We start from the raw sequence: 14926 nt of genomic DNA on the forward strand, positions 1-14926 counted from the left end.
TAGGATGAGGCTGCAATACCATCTTATCCTTATGAATAATCAAATATGGCTCTTTACAGAAAAGAGCCTCCAACTCAGATACTCTTCTAGCAGAGGATATGGCAACCAAAAAAATGATTTTCCTTGTCAAGAGGACTAAGGGAATATCCCCCCGTATAGGCTCAAAAGGCTGATTTTGTAATGCCAACAGGACTAAATTTAAGTCTCCAAGGTGTCTTAACTGGAGGATTAATCTGCGTTACCCCCTGACTAAAGTTACGAACCAAAGAGTGAGAAGTGGTCGTTGAAAAAACACCAATAAACCAGATACCTGGCCTTTGATAGTACTCAGGGCCAGCTTAATTTCTAATCCCATTTGTAGGAATTTAATTGATCCTACCTATGACATTTCCTGGAGTGCCAACCCTTGGATTCACACCAGGAGACATATGCCTTCCAGACTCTATAGTATATGACCCTGGAGGCCGGCTTCCTAGCATTAACCAATGTAAACTACTGAAGCTGACAGCCCATGATCTTTTAGAATGTGGGGCTCAATAGCCAAACCGTTGTTCTCCCCAGTTGTTCCTCAGCATGAGGGTCCTGAGCAGTGGACGGGGATCTGCTACGCTTAGGTCCACTCTGGGACGCGATTAAAGCATCAATCTTTTGCTCTGAACTTAAAATGGTAGAAGAAAAAAACCTCCTCAGTGATATATACAGGGGCTGCAGTGTCAAGAGCAGCTGCAACACCAGCCCCTCCTAATGGCTTACTCTGACCGGCCACATAACTCTCAGAGGAGGATGCCATCTTTTTTGAGATGGATCTAGACTGTCGTGTGACAATAGACCTTCTAGAGCCCTTTGAAATTTCTTTACCCCCCCCTTCCGCTCATAGCCCGATGCACAAAGCAGAGGTACTAACAGAAGGAATGCAGTCACTGCTTGATTGATAGTCCAGCTCTGCTGCTGCTATTAATGTCTAGCCTGATGCAATAGTAAAATGTGTCAAAGAAACGCCTATATGATTAGATAGGAAAAGTCTGTTTGCGAGGAGATACCCATGGAACAATGGAGGGTGATCTGGTCTCAGGTGGCAAAAAGCTCGCTCTGCACACTCTATAAGGAAAATACATATAAAATCCTATACTTCTGGTATATGACCCCAGATGTACTCCATGCCATTTATCCTACTAGCTCTGACCGCTGTTGGCGCTGCCTGGGGGCTAGAGGAACCCTCCGACATATCTACTGGAGCTGCCCACAGATCATCCCTTTCTGGAACTCAGTCCAGCAGTTGCTGACCTGACTTCGTGAGGTCGGTCCCCACCACCCCAAAATTTTTCCTACTGGGTCTATCACCATTGAAAATCCCCGTCCCCTATAAGAAACTGACCTGACATATTCTCACAGCAGCCCGCTGTCTGGTGGCATTGAATTGGAAATGCCGCTCCCCTCCCTCACCTGAGGCCCTATATGCTAGGATCAAAGATGTTGAATTGATGGAGAAAATGACCGCCAGAATACAGGACAGACTGGAAGCCCATGATGAGGTCTGGGAGCTGTGGCACCGCCAGAAGGATCCACCCTGATCAGGTAATTGAGCCAACCCGATGACTTTTAGCCCTCCTCTTCCCCCTCTCTCTTTCCTCTCCTTCCACTATCAGTCCCCCTAGTGACTCCTACCTCTATTTCAATAAGTTACTATATTTAGTTGCTGCTATTTCTCATGCAACTGCAAAGTTATAATAGTATAAGATGAGAGTTTACTGCCGCCTGTATATCAGATACCGCAAGATCAGAAAGATAGTAAAACAGACTATGATGTATACAAAGGATATTGCCTTCCAGTTCCAGTAACCATGTATTGCATTATATGTGCACCTGTCAAAATTTATAAATAAAACTGTTACTGAGAAAAAAAATGTGTCAAAGGAAATGGCTGTGTTCACCAAACCTCTTAATGCCACCTTTGCTCTTGTGTCCCTCCACAGCCTGCAACAACACAAATGTTGCCTTTTAACCAGTTGCCGACCGCCGCACGCCGATGTACGTCGGTACAATGGCACGGGCAGGCATAAGGACATACATGTACGTCCCTTGCCTCCCGCGGGTCGGGGGCCCGATCGGGCCCCCGCCCGGTGCCTGCGGCGGTCGGTATTCGTACGGGAGCGATCCCGGACGAGGGGACGGCCATTCATTCATGGCCACCCCCTCGCGATCGCTCCCGACGAATAGAAATCCCCGGTGACATCACTTCCTCTCCTGTAATGTAAACACAGGAGAGGAAGTGATGTATTCTCTCCTCCGTGTCGGTATTTTTCGTTCCGACACGGAGGAGAGCGGATCAGTAAGTTGCACCAACACTCACACACACAGTAGAACATGCCAGGCACACTCACACCCCCCCTTTACCCCCCGATCACCCCCCCAATTACCCCTGCCCCCCAGTCACAGTGACACCAATGTCATTTTTTTTTTTTTTTTTTGCATTGGTGTCATTTGTGACTGTAATGACTGTTAGGGCAGTTAGAGTTAGCCCCCTTTAGTTCTAATGTACCCCCCTAACCCCCCCAATAAAGGTTTAACCCCGTGATCACCCCCCGTCGCCAGTGTCACTAAGGCTGGGTTCACATTGCAGCGGTTTATGAGAACGAATGTGATTCGCACCGCACTGCAGTGCAAATCACATCCGATCTCTGTGCGATTCGAGTTCAGCCATTCGCCGCACCCGCCGCACCCGCCACACCCGCCGCAAATTCGCACGGGACCCTTTTTTTGGCCCGCAGCAGAATCGGATCGCATGGGTGTTCACACCATGCGATCCGAGTTTGCAGATCGCACTGCGATATGCGAACTGATCTGGGGGTGTCAGTAACATTTCACTGACACTCCCAGCAGTTCGCATAGGGCAGTGTGAACTGCCGCCGGGAGGCATGCGATGCGGGAACCCGCCGCGGATTCGCGGCGTTCCCGCATCGCTCCAGTGTGAACCCAGCCTAATAAGCGATCATTTTTCTGATCGCCGTATTAGTGTCACAGGTGACGCTAGTTAGGCAGGTAGGTATTTAGGTTCGCCGCAGCTTTTTATAGCGCCAGGGACCCCCATATACTACCGCATAAAGCCCCCTGATTGCCCCCTAGTTAACCCTTTCACCAGTGATCACCATATAACTGTTACAGGTGACGCTGGTTGGTTAGTTATTTTTTTATAGTTTCAGGGCACCCGCCATTTATTACCTAATAAAGGTTTAACCCCCTGATCACCCGGCGGGTGTCATTTGTGACTAATAACTGTTAGGGCAGTTAGGGTTAGCCCCCTTTAGTTCTAAGGTACCCCCCTAACCCCCCCAATAAAGGTTTAACCCCGTGATCACCCCCCGTCGCCAGTGTCACTAAGGCTGGGTTCACATTGCAGCGGTTTATGAGAACGGATGTGATTCGCACCGCACTGCAGTGCAAATCACATCCGATCTCTGTGCGATTCGAGTTCAGCCATTCGCCGCACCCGCCGCAAATTCGCACGGGACCCTTTTTTTGGCCCGCAGCAGAATCGGATCGCATGGGTGTTCACACCATGCGATCCGAGTTTGCAGATCGCACTGCGATATGCGAACTGATCTGGGGGTGTCAGTAACATTTCACTGACACTCCCAGCAGTTCGCATAGGGCAGTGTGAACTGCCGCCGGGAGGCATGCGATGCGGGAACCCGCCGCACATTCGTGGCGTTCCCGCATCGCTCCAGTGTGAACCCAGCCTAATAAGCGATCGTTTTTCTGATCGCTGTATTAGTGTCACAGGTGACGCTAGTTAGGCAGGTAGGTATTTAGGTTCGCTGCAGCTTTTTATAGCGCCAGGGACCCCCATATACTACCGCATAAAGCCCCCTAATTGCCCCCTAGTTAACCCTTTCACCAGTGATCACCATATAACTGTTACAGGTGACGCTGGTTGGTTAGTTATTTTTTTATAGTTTCAGGGCACTCGCCATTTATTACCTAGTCTCACTAGTGTACCCCTAAATTTAGGGGTGTCTACTTTCCAAAATGGGGTCATTTGGGGGGGGTTTGTGCCATCTTGGCATTTTATGGCCTTCAAAACTGTAACGCCCTTAGAAAGCCTGAAGGCGGTGCTTGGTTTTCGGGGCCCCGTACGCGGCTAGGCTCCCAAAAAGTCCCACATATGTGGTATCCCCATACTCAGGAGAAGCAGCAGAATTTATTTTGGGGTGTCATTTCACATATGCCCATGGCATGCGTGAGCAATATATCATTTAGTGACAACTTTGTGAAAAAAAAAAAAAAAAAAAAAAAGTTTGTAATTTTCCCGCAACTTGTGGCAAAATATAAAATATTCCATGGACTCAACATGCCTCTCAGCAAATAGCTTGGGGTGTCTACTTTCTAAAATGGGGTCATTTGTGGGGGTTTTGTGCCATCTTGGCATTTTATGGCCTTCAAAACTGTAATAGGTAGTGAGAAGTGAACTCAAAAATTTACGCCCTTAGAAAGCCTGAAGGCGGTGCTTGGTTTTCGGGGCCCCGTACGCGGCTAGGCTCCCAAAAAGTCCCACATATGTGGTATCCCCGTACTCAGGAGAAGCAGCAGAATTTATTTTGGGGTGTCATTTCACATATGCCCATGGCATGCATGAGCAATATATCATTTAGTGACAACTTTGTTAAAAAAAAAAAAAAAAAAAAAAAAAAAGTTTGTAATATTCCCGCAACTTGTGGCAAAATATAAAATATTCCATGAACTCAACATGCCTCTCAGCAAATAGCTTGGGGTGTCTACTTTCTAAAATGGGGTCATTTGTGGGGGTTTTGTGCCATCTTGGCATTTTATGGCCTTCAAAACTGTAATAGGTAGTGAGAAGTGAACTCAAAAATTTACGCCCTTAGAAAGCCTGAAGGCGGTGCTTGGTTTTCGGGGCCCCGTACGCGGCTAGGCTCCCAAAAAGTCCCACATATGTGGTATCCCCGTACTCAGGAGAAGCAGCAGAATTTATTTTGGGGTGTCATTTCACATATGCCCATGGCATGCATGAGCAATATATCATTTAGTGACAACTTTGTTAAAAAAAAAAAAAAAAAAAAAAAAAAAGTTTGTAATATTCCCGCAACTTGTGGCAAAATATAAAATATTCCATGAACTCAACATGCCTCTCAGCAAATAGCTTGGGGTGTCTACTTTCTAAAATGGGGTCATTTGTGGGGGTTTTGTGCCATCTTGGCATTTTATGGCCTTCAAAACTGTAATAGGTAGTGAGAAGTGAACTCAAAAATTTACGCCCTTAGAAAGCCTGAAGGCGGTGCTTGGTTTTCGGGGCCCCGTACGCGGCTAGGCTCCCAAAAAGTCCCACATATGTGGTATCCCCATACTCAGGAGAAGCAGCAGAATTTATTTTGGGGTGTCATTTCACATACGCCCATAGCATGTGTGAGCAATATATCATTTAGTGACAACTTTGTGTAAAAAAAAAAAAAATTTTTTTTTTTGTCATTATTCAATCGCTTGAGGCAAAAAAATAAAATATTCAATGGGCTCAACATGCCTCTTATCAATTTCCTTAGGGGGTCTACTTTCCAAAATGGGGTCATTTGGGGGGGTTTTGTACTGCCCTGCCATTTTAGCACCTCAAGAAATGAGATAGGCAGTCGTAAACTAAAAGCTGCGTAAATTCCAGAAAACGTACCTTAGTTTGTAGATGTGACAACTTTTGCGCAAACCAATAAATATACAATTATTGACTTTTTTTTTACCAAAGACATGTGGCTGAATACATTTTGGCCTAAATGTATGACTAAAATTGAGTTTATTGGATTTTTCTAATAACAAAAAGTAGAAAATATCATTTTTTTTCAAAATTTGCGGTCTTTTTACGTTTATATCGCAAAAAATAAAAATCGCAGAGGCAATCAAATACCATCAAAAGAAAGCTCTATTTGTGGGAAGAAAAGGACGCAAATTTTGTTTGGGTACAACATTGCATGACCGCGCAATTACCAGTTAAAGCAGCGCAGTGCCAAAGTGTAAAAAGACCTCTGGTCATTTACCAGCAAAATGGTCCGGTCTGAAAGTGGTTAAACCATGCCTCCTCGTGTTGGACGCTGGAGGACGCCAACACTGCACCAAGACCTTTTCCAGCGTGAGCAACGGGCGCCAGGTCCTATGGATCCACGGGATGAAACAGAATAGTGCGGGGGGGGGGGGGGGGCGCGAGCCGTTCGTGACAGTTTTTTTTTTTTTTAATCTTACAGCGCTCTCCCCTAAGACGAGGGGAAGACAATCAGCACGGGGGGGTCGGGAGGGGAGAAGACCCCCCCCAAGCTCACTGGAGGTCTTGTCTGCTTGAGGAAGAAGCATCCCAGCTCTCCAGACACAAAGTGCTCTCTGAGCATGAGGCAGTGAGTGCTCAATACAGCCCCCAGTGGTGACACATAGGCATGACAGCCTTTACTGATTTTTAAAGGAAACATTTAGAAGAAAATTTCTAAGAAAAAATCCACTTACCTTTCCCGCCACAGGGTTTTCTGTGGTAAACCAACAAACCCAATCTTCACCCTTCACGGTGGGTTCCGTTACACCTTCAGGAGCTGGGGATCCTTGCGGAAACCCACAATCCTGGACCTGTAATAGCACCTCTGCCAGTAACACTTTGTGCCCTTACTACCTAAAATACTGGATCCCGGGGTTCAGCTCTCTAAGAAGAGAAGTGTTTACAGACAAAACCTTGCTTCTTCGGATTCGAGGCCTGGGTACCATTCAATTCGGCCTAAAAAGACACTTTGAATAGATCCGGTAGCATGGCTAGCCCCAGCAGGGATTGCGCCAGTGGAGCTCAACACATCTTTACATGCGACCAACACCTTAGACACTGGAGAAAAATCTGAGGTACTCCTAGTGGGAGGGAGTACATTTTTTGTCTTAGGGCGTGCCAGTGTCCATCACCTGAAGGTGGCTTATAACCAACATAGTACTACTATGGCTCTATGTCCCGTGATGTACGATAAATTCATTCTTGTTAGACTTAAAGTACAGCCAAACAGTTTTAGATTTTGTATAGAACAGTAAAAAGATTGAAAGCCTTGTTTCCCCCGCTTTGCCATCAGTGGTCCGAAGGGTAGAGGCTTCTTCAATCATACTGAACTGTACCAAAGACCCTTCAAAATTAAAAAAATATCCTAGTCCCCTTTATTTTTGCTCTAGCAACAACTTAAAATGTTGGGTTTTACCTTAATTTAAGTCCTAGTGACAGTGGTCCTCAGCACAAACGGAGTAATTTTCCCTAATGGGAATACAGACTGCAACATAATCCTGACAGAGATTCTATTCCTTTGCCATTCTATCCAAAACACAAATTTTTTTTTAGCTTTAGATCAACTTTTACGATAGATTTAAGTGAATTCTCTGTAAGTCTTTTCTAAAAGCAACACACATTTTTTAAAATGGATTACCAAGACCAATCAGATGACAAATTTATCACTTTACAGAGAATGAACTTTCAGAGAAACATGAGTCACTCTTCATCCACCTGTACTCCCCATAGAGGAAAAAATGGAAAGACAAACACTGCTGGCTAATTAGTAATGCCTAATGGCAAAGCAAGAAAGAAATACTAGAAAAAGAATCATGATTTTCTATGGCTCAGAGAAAAAATGGTAACAGATTGGTGCCAAGATCAGGTTAAGAAAGTCCAGGCCATCTATATAAAGATTTATAAAACAAACACAGAAGTTATCCCTTCAACTATTCTGGCTATGGTTCCTTGTTCTATTATTATTTACATTATGTTTTTTGTTTTTTTTAATTTGCATTGTATATACTTTAAGAATAATATGATGTAGACAGGCCCTCAGGTCATTGGGGCTTTATTCTATCCAGTACACACCATCATAAGTGTGAGTCTCCAGTAAAGCCTTATTGAGTTCAAAGGAAGGGCGAAGCAAATTACCATTTTCAAAAGGGAGGATTGCAGTGACAGCCCAATTTGTTTTGTGACAGGTAGACATAAAAGTGATTGTAAATGTACATTTAAAAACACAACATGTCTATACTTACCTACTCTGTGCAATGGAATTGCACAGAGCGGCCACGATCCTACTCTTTTTGGGTTCCCTGCCAGCGCTCCTGGCCCCTTCACTCTGTCCAGTGCCCCCATGGGAAGTGGCATTAACGCCGACAGCGGGACTTGCCCCCCGCTCCCTCGTCACTGGCTTTGATTGACAGCACTCTGAGCCAATGGCTCCCGGTGCCCCAGCAAAGCCAGCGAGACCCGGAAGTGAGGGGTGAAAAGAGCTGCAGATGTGGACACTGAATCGAATGAGGGCTCAGTTAAGTAAAATGGGGGGTGGGGGGATGCTGAAAACCTAAAATTTGTTTACCTTAATGCAAGTAATGCATTAAAGTAAAAAAAATGTTTAGGCTTTACAACCACTTTAAAAGCACCCTCACCATGCGGTACAAGTGGGGGAAACAGGGTTAGCTCTGTTTGAAACATGTGTAATCCTTGAACGAAAGAGAGACATTTATTATCCTCACCTGGTTGCCAACTTTACATACATGGAAGTACTCTTGTATTGCGAGGTGGAAACCGTAAGTCAGGCACGGTAAGTGGAAATAAGTATTCTTGCCGACCCTGATTGCATGATCGGGTTGCAGTGCCATTATCTTGCATGCTTGTTTGTAAAACAGTGCGATTTGTGCACAATCAGCCAAAGATGAGCTGCAATTGGTTGCTAAATTTTAGAGCACTGCACCCTTTGGTTTAAATATCCAAGCCTTCATATGTTAAGTAGACAGATACAACTTGACTGTCTCTTGCACATCCTCTCATTTAACAAACAGGAAACTTGTATAAAACAAAACATGTTTCTGAGAATTGTCTATAATTACTACCTACCCGTAAACAGGAAAAAAATTAAAACCATGATCGTCGTGTATCCAAAGTACAAAATGGTGCTTGCAGTTCCTGTGATTTGAAGCTTAGAGAAGAAATAATGAACCGCATAGATAAAAAGGTAAACGGCAGTGAATCCGCTTGTTAGGAAGGACCTCCACCACCAATGGTAATCCTAAAAGGAAAAAGGACATTGGAAAAATTCATACAAAATATATCAAACAACTTATGTATGGCCTCTTATGAAAGAGCTATAAAAGTGGACCTGAACTTAAAGTAGAGATTGGCTGTTATAGGAAACATTTAGAAATGTTAAAATTGTGCCTAAACAATACCCTGAATATTCAGCACTGTGTTGCTCACTGTTCTCTTTGCAAAGAGACACAGTGCAGAACAATGTATGGTATTGTCAGTAATGGAGGGAAAGATATGCTGCAGAGAGACCATAGGATATACTGGTGACTAGCCTTTTGCCCTCGGTCTGCTTTTTTGGGAACAGCTCCCAGAGGTCAGTTTCCTTTATAAGTACTGTCTGTAGGTTTATTGCAAGTAAACTACATGATTTTTTTTTTAAAGGGTTAATTTACCTTTTCAGAAAAAATTAAATGTGAACACTGTACTACCTCCCCATACCCCGGTCTCTGTTGTACTTGTTTTTTTTTTTTTATATGTCATAATGTAGAGTATAAGATTTCATATCAATTGAGCCCAGTCTTGCCATAAAGAGTTAATCCAGCTCTTGTATTGTTCAGTGAGATAAATCTTGACAAACAGAGAAAAACTTTACCCCCCCCTTACTGTGAGTGACAGGTGATTTACATATCTCGTGCACTATCGCTGCTCTGCAAGGATTGGCTGTTCCACACCTCAGCAAGATTTGGCATGCTGAAGCCATGTGGGGACTTTTCTGGGTTTTGACTGAATGTTAGAGATCATAGCAGAAGTTCAGTGTAAGAAATACACAGGAGAAAATGCATGTTGATAAGGGGAGTGTAGAGGTGGGCGGAGAGGCTACTGACATCACGACTTTACTCACTGAGCCCTGGAAAACAGACCCTCCTACAGAAAACGGACCCACCCAAAATCTGCAGTTTTTCGGGTCTCATAGCAGACAGAGGGGAGACATTTGACAGATAAGTATGCATGCAGGAGGCATGTATATCCTTCTAGATAACCAATATTGCAGTAGTTCAGAAAGGATGAGAGTGGGTTTACATCCACTTTAACTCTGTGGGTGCAGAGATGTCAAGTGCCCATATAGCCAATGCAGCTGTCCGAGGATCTGAAATCCTCGATTATCTCCCTCTGCAGCGCTTTTTGGATAGATCAGAGCAACCACATAAGAATCTCTCTGATACATCCCAGAAGCACTGCACAGAGAAGAGGGAGAAGAGTGGGGATTTAAAATCCCCAAAATTCTACACAGGTTGTGTGGGCACTGACTAGTCATCACCCATGAAGGTAATGGGGATCGGGGGGAGGGGTGTACAGTGTTAATCTTTTCATTTTCTTTCTGAACTTTTTTCTGAATTTCTTTATTTATCCATGACTCATTTGAGCAATAAAGATTTGTATTAAAGCGGTTCTGCACGGACGATTACATTTTTTTGGAATGTTTAAAAATGATGTCTTAATGTGTTAATAACATCCTTACTTAGTAGTAACGTGACGATGCCCGTTATCCATGTCCTTTTTTCGGCTGATGTCATCTTGCTTGTGGGCGTTTGAAGCCCACAAGCAATCACTTCCTCTCTCCCTCGATTTGGAGGAACCAGCATTCCTTGCTGGTTCCCGCGCATGCTCAGTGGCTACAGCTACGAGCGGCGTAATCCTTAGTAAGTTACCGCCCCCCGTTCACGCGAGATTTCGCTTGGGCTAGGCGCACCGGGATGAATTACACGAGATCCCAGGAGACCCCAGGAGACAGTGCGAAGATCAGCGTAAATTATGCTGATATCCGCAGAAACCCCGCCCATAGCCGCAGGGAAAGATTAGTAGGACCACAAACCCCAGCAGATAACTAAAGGTAGGAGAAAAATAATTAAAAATAAAATGAGCATTGAGCACTATTTAAAGGATATTAAAAACAATGGCATTAACATTGAAAAGTGTGTGCAGAACCGCTTTAATGTGAAACCATAAAATACAACAGTTCTCCTTTGAAAACAACGTACTCCATTGACCAGAATCCAATCAATCAGTCAACTGTGAGAAGGAAGACTGAGGCGGACACCTCTCTATGCTGTTACTTAAGGTGGGTGCCCAAATCAAGAGATCATTTTTTTTCAAATATTCTTCAGTAGAACACAACATATAATATGGGCAAAGTGGGTAAAGTACCTCTGCACACAGATGGAAGTAGCACAGCAAGATGGTAGCCTCTGAACAAGTTATCAGCAGTATAATGAACACCAGAAACAGGAAACCAAACATATAGTACATTTGATGAGACCTACAAAACAAAATACATAAAGTGAACACACACATGTATGTCTATAGTATACACACCCAATGGAACTTAGCAGAAAATAGACAAACATTTGGTTTTACAACGCACATTTAAAGTTGAACTTTAGTCAGAAAATGAAGTCCTGCTAGATCACTTCAGGCTGGTACAGTTATGTATAACAAAAAATAAGTGTCTAGAATGTTTAAAATCCAGTAATACACGGCCTCACTCTGCTCTGCACTTGTTCAGTTGATCTCAATTTTAGGCACTGCCGAATTTGTAGAGGCCAATCTGCTGCCAGCCTTAACCACTTCGCATCCAGGCCAATTCTGACATTTCTCTCCTACATGTAAAATTCATAATTTTTTTGCTAGAAAATTACATAGAACCCCCAAACATTATATATGTTTTTTTAGCAAAGACCCTAGAGAATACAATGGCAGTTGTTGCTTTTTATCTCGCACGGTATTTACGCAGCAATTTTTCTAACACGTTTTTTTCAGAAAAAAAAAACAAACAGTTTCATGCTTAAAAAAAACAAAAAAAACCTGTAAAGTTAGCCCAATTTTTTTTGCATAATGTGATAGATGAAGATATGCAGAGTAAATAGATACCCAACATGTCACGCTTCAAAATTGCACGCGCTCGTGGAATGGCGCCAAACTTTGGTATTTAAAAATCCCCATAGGAGACGCTTTAAAATTTTTTACTGGTTACATGTTTTGCGTTATAGAGGAGGTCTAGGGCTAGAATTATTGCTCTCGCTCTAACGTTAGCGGCGATACCTCACATATGTGGTTTGCACACCGTTTTCATATGTGGGCAGGGACTTACGTATGCGTTCGCTTCTGCGTACGAGCTCACGGGGACAGGAGCACTTAAATATTTTTTTTTTATTGTTAATTTTACTTTTATTTTTTTAGTTTGACACTTAAAAAAAAAAAAAAAAAAAGTGATTACTTTTATTCCTATTACAAGGAATGTAAAAATCCCTTGTAATAGGAATATAGCATGATCGGACCTATTTACAGTGAGATATGGGGTCAATAAGACCCCAAATCTCACCTCTAGGCTGGGAAGCCTAAAATAAAAAAAAAACACGATCACGGCTTCCCACCAAGGTGGCGCCGTTATTTTGAATGCAGAGGCCGGGCGTGACGTCATAACATCGCGCTCTGCCTCCAAACGATCATAGAGACTCCGGGGACCATCTGGTCCGCCGGAAATCTCTATGGTATCATCCGGGGGCCGGCGGATCCTGTGACCGACTCACCAATGGAAGCGGTGAGTTGGTAGAAGCACTGGAGGGCCACAGGAGGGGGGGGCACGTCCCCTCCCGCCGCCCGTAAGAACGATCAAGCGGTGGAACAGCCACTATGATCGTTCTTATGGTGCAGGGAATCGCCGGCTTAAAATGCCGATATCTGAATGATGTCTGTGGCCTCAGGCATCATTCAGATATAACCCCCGAAAGTCGAGGCTGTCCCTGGACGTCCGCCTGGTGCAAAGTGGTTAAAGCCGAATTAAACCTGAGTGGAAGAAAAGAGGTGGAGATAATACAATTTATTCATGTACAAAGTAGACAAATGCATATATAAAAAAGTTCCTACGTTTTCAGAAAAGCTGGGTTAAAAAATTTGAACATGCCCATGCAAGGGCAAGTACTCAAAGTGAGTACTTGCCCTTGCATGGGCATGTTCAACTTTTTTATATATGCATTTGTCTACTTTTGTACATGAATAAATTGTATTTTGATCCTAGCGTTTCATCACGTGCCTTCCACCTCGTTTCTTCCACTCAGCCTTCTTCAGACCACCCCTGGTCAGTTTAGGCAGTGGGACACACACTATCATCTACTATATTCTCCCCCCCCCCCTTTTTTTACTGCAAAAGTTCTACCATGCTATATCAATAAAGCCTTCGCCTTCAAGAGCACAGGAGCCAATCTTTCTTTGTGTACGTTGTCATTAGCCAAATTAAATCCTTCTATCCTTTACAGCCAAGGAAGCTGCTTCTGTTTGATCTGCAACTGCCATGATGCTGCACACGTGATCAGTTATGATAACAGCCATTTAATGGTTTGACAGTTTGGTTGAGGACACAAGCAAATGTGACAGTTGGAAATCTCATCATTCCAGGAATGTAACTGTTTTTTAAAACCGTTAAAGCAATTGGTTTAATTCTGCTTAACTATTTACTGCTGTTCAGAGGCTCTGGGCTTCAGCAAAATGGCAGCCTGCAGCAAGAAACAGGAGCAATGGTGAAGGCATTTTACAGCATACACTAATTTTGGTGGCATAATTATTATGGTGGAATGTATGTTCCTTGCTAAAGGACCTTATTTTTTTTTATCAAGTTGCTATGAGTAAAGTTTTGCTTTAATGTATAGAGAAGCACGATAGGAATTACATAAAAATAAAATGTTTTGGGTTTGGGTAAGCCCATACGGCCCTATATGCATGTAGCTGCTCAGATTCATGTTTATATACATACAGCTACTGCCTGCCATTGATTTGTACAGGCTAACTGGTGACAGCAGTATGCTGCACCTGCCACTCCTTGTAGAAAAAAAGAAATTGGCCATATTTCACACACACATTTAGAGCCCTTTCATATCGAGCTGCAGGGGCCATCGGTGGTAAAGTGGCGCTATTTTTAGCACCGTTTTGCCATTGTTATTTGGCCGCTAGCAGGGCAATTTTAGTTTTAAAGGGGGTTAAATCCGCCCGCAAAACGCAGCCAGAGCAGCGTTTTTGCGGCGGTACCGCATCGCTGCTCCACTGATTTCAATGGGGAGCAGCGGTGGAGGAGAGGTGAGTTCAATGCTCCTTCCCGCTCCAAACAAGCTGCTGGGAGGACTTTTTGTGATGCCCTGCCAGTGCACCGCTCCAGCGTGAAATCACACTGGAGTGAAAGGAGCTGCTTTTTTCAGGCGCTGTAGCACCTGAAAAATGCTGGCAGTGTGAAAGGGGTCTTACTTTATTTTATTATTTTGACTTTAATATCATAACCTTGCAATATAAATAATCAAAGTTTACCTGTCATCCAGAACGAAGGCAGCAAATATTTTGTAATTACACAATTGAGTTAAATTTGCCGGAAAGCAAAGTTTGATGCAATGTCTTGTATTTTCATTAACCAGCTGTCCCATAATATAATTATCTTTTATACACAGTTTTTACATGCTCCCACAAGTAGTCATTTAAACATCAAGGAAAAAAAAGTTGGTCATACACAGAATTTTTTCATTCAATCTGCGTGCTGAATGAAAAACAATCCAGCAAACTCCTTCATTCATGTTATACAACGAGAAAGGTGCGTCTCCTGCTGCTATTTCACTTTCAATTCAAGGATGTTGGGTGGGAGGGTGGTGACAGAGCCATCCATGGAACAAATTTTACCCAACTGGCTGAAATATGCATAGTGTATGACAAGCTTCGGATAACATCCTTGCGAATGGCTGCTGGCCAATTCAAGCGTTTTTTTGTTTTCAGTTAGGTCAGCCCTGATCCAAACGCTTGCACTGGAAAAGAGGCGCTGTATACTCCGTCATTGCTCAGTATTACTGCTTAAGAACGGCACAAAATCCTGCATGT

General features: G+C 43.6%; 1 protein-coding gene across 1 annotated transcript in view; it reads right to left on the minus strand.

Moving 5' to 3' along the window:
• LOC143991804 (transmembrane 9 superfamily member 2-like) overlaps positions 1–14926 on the minus strand; it is a 106961-nt gene that overhangs the window by 13233 nt on the left and 78802 nt on the right. Inside the window, exons 15-16 of the mRNA XM_077490412.1 lie at positions 11222–11333; positions 8885–9056 (exon numbers count right to left, since the gene is read on the minus strand). Coding sequence (XP_077346538.1) covers positions 8885–9056; positions 11222–11333 — 284 coding nt within the window. The remainder of the gene's footprint in view (positions 1–8884; positions 9057–11221; positions 11334–14926) is intronic.

This window comes from Lithobates pipiens, unplaced genomic scaffold (genome assembly GCF_037356315.1).
Source record: "Lithobates pipiens isolate NorthernLeopardFrog02 unplaced genomic scaffold, aLitPip1_a1.2 Scaffold_1, whole genome shotgun sequence".
NCBI lineage: Eukaryota > Metazoa > Chordata > Amphibia > Anura > Ranidae > Lithobates > Lithobates pipiens.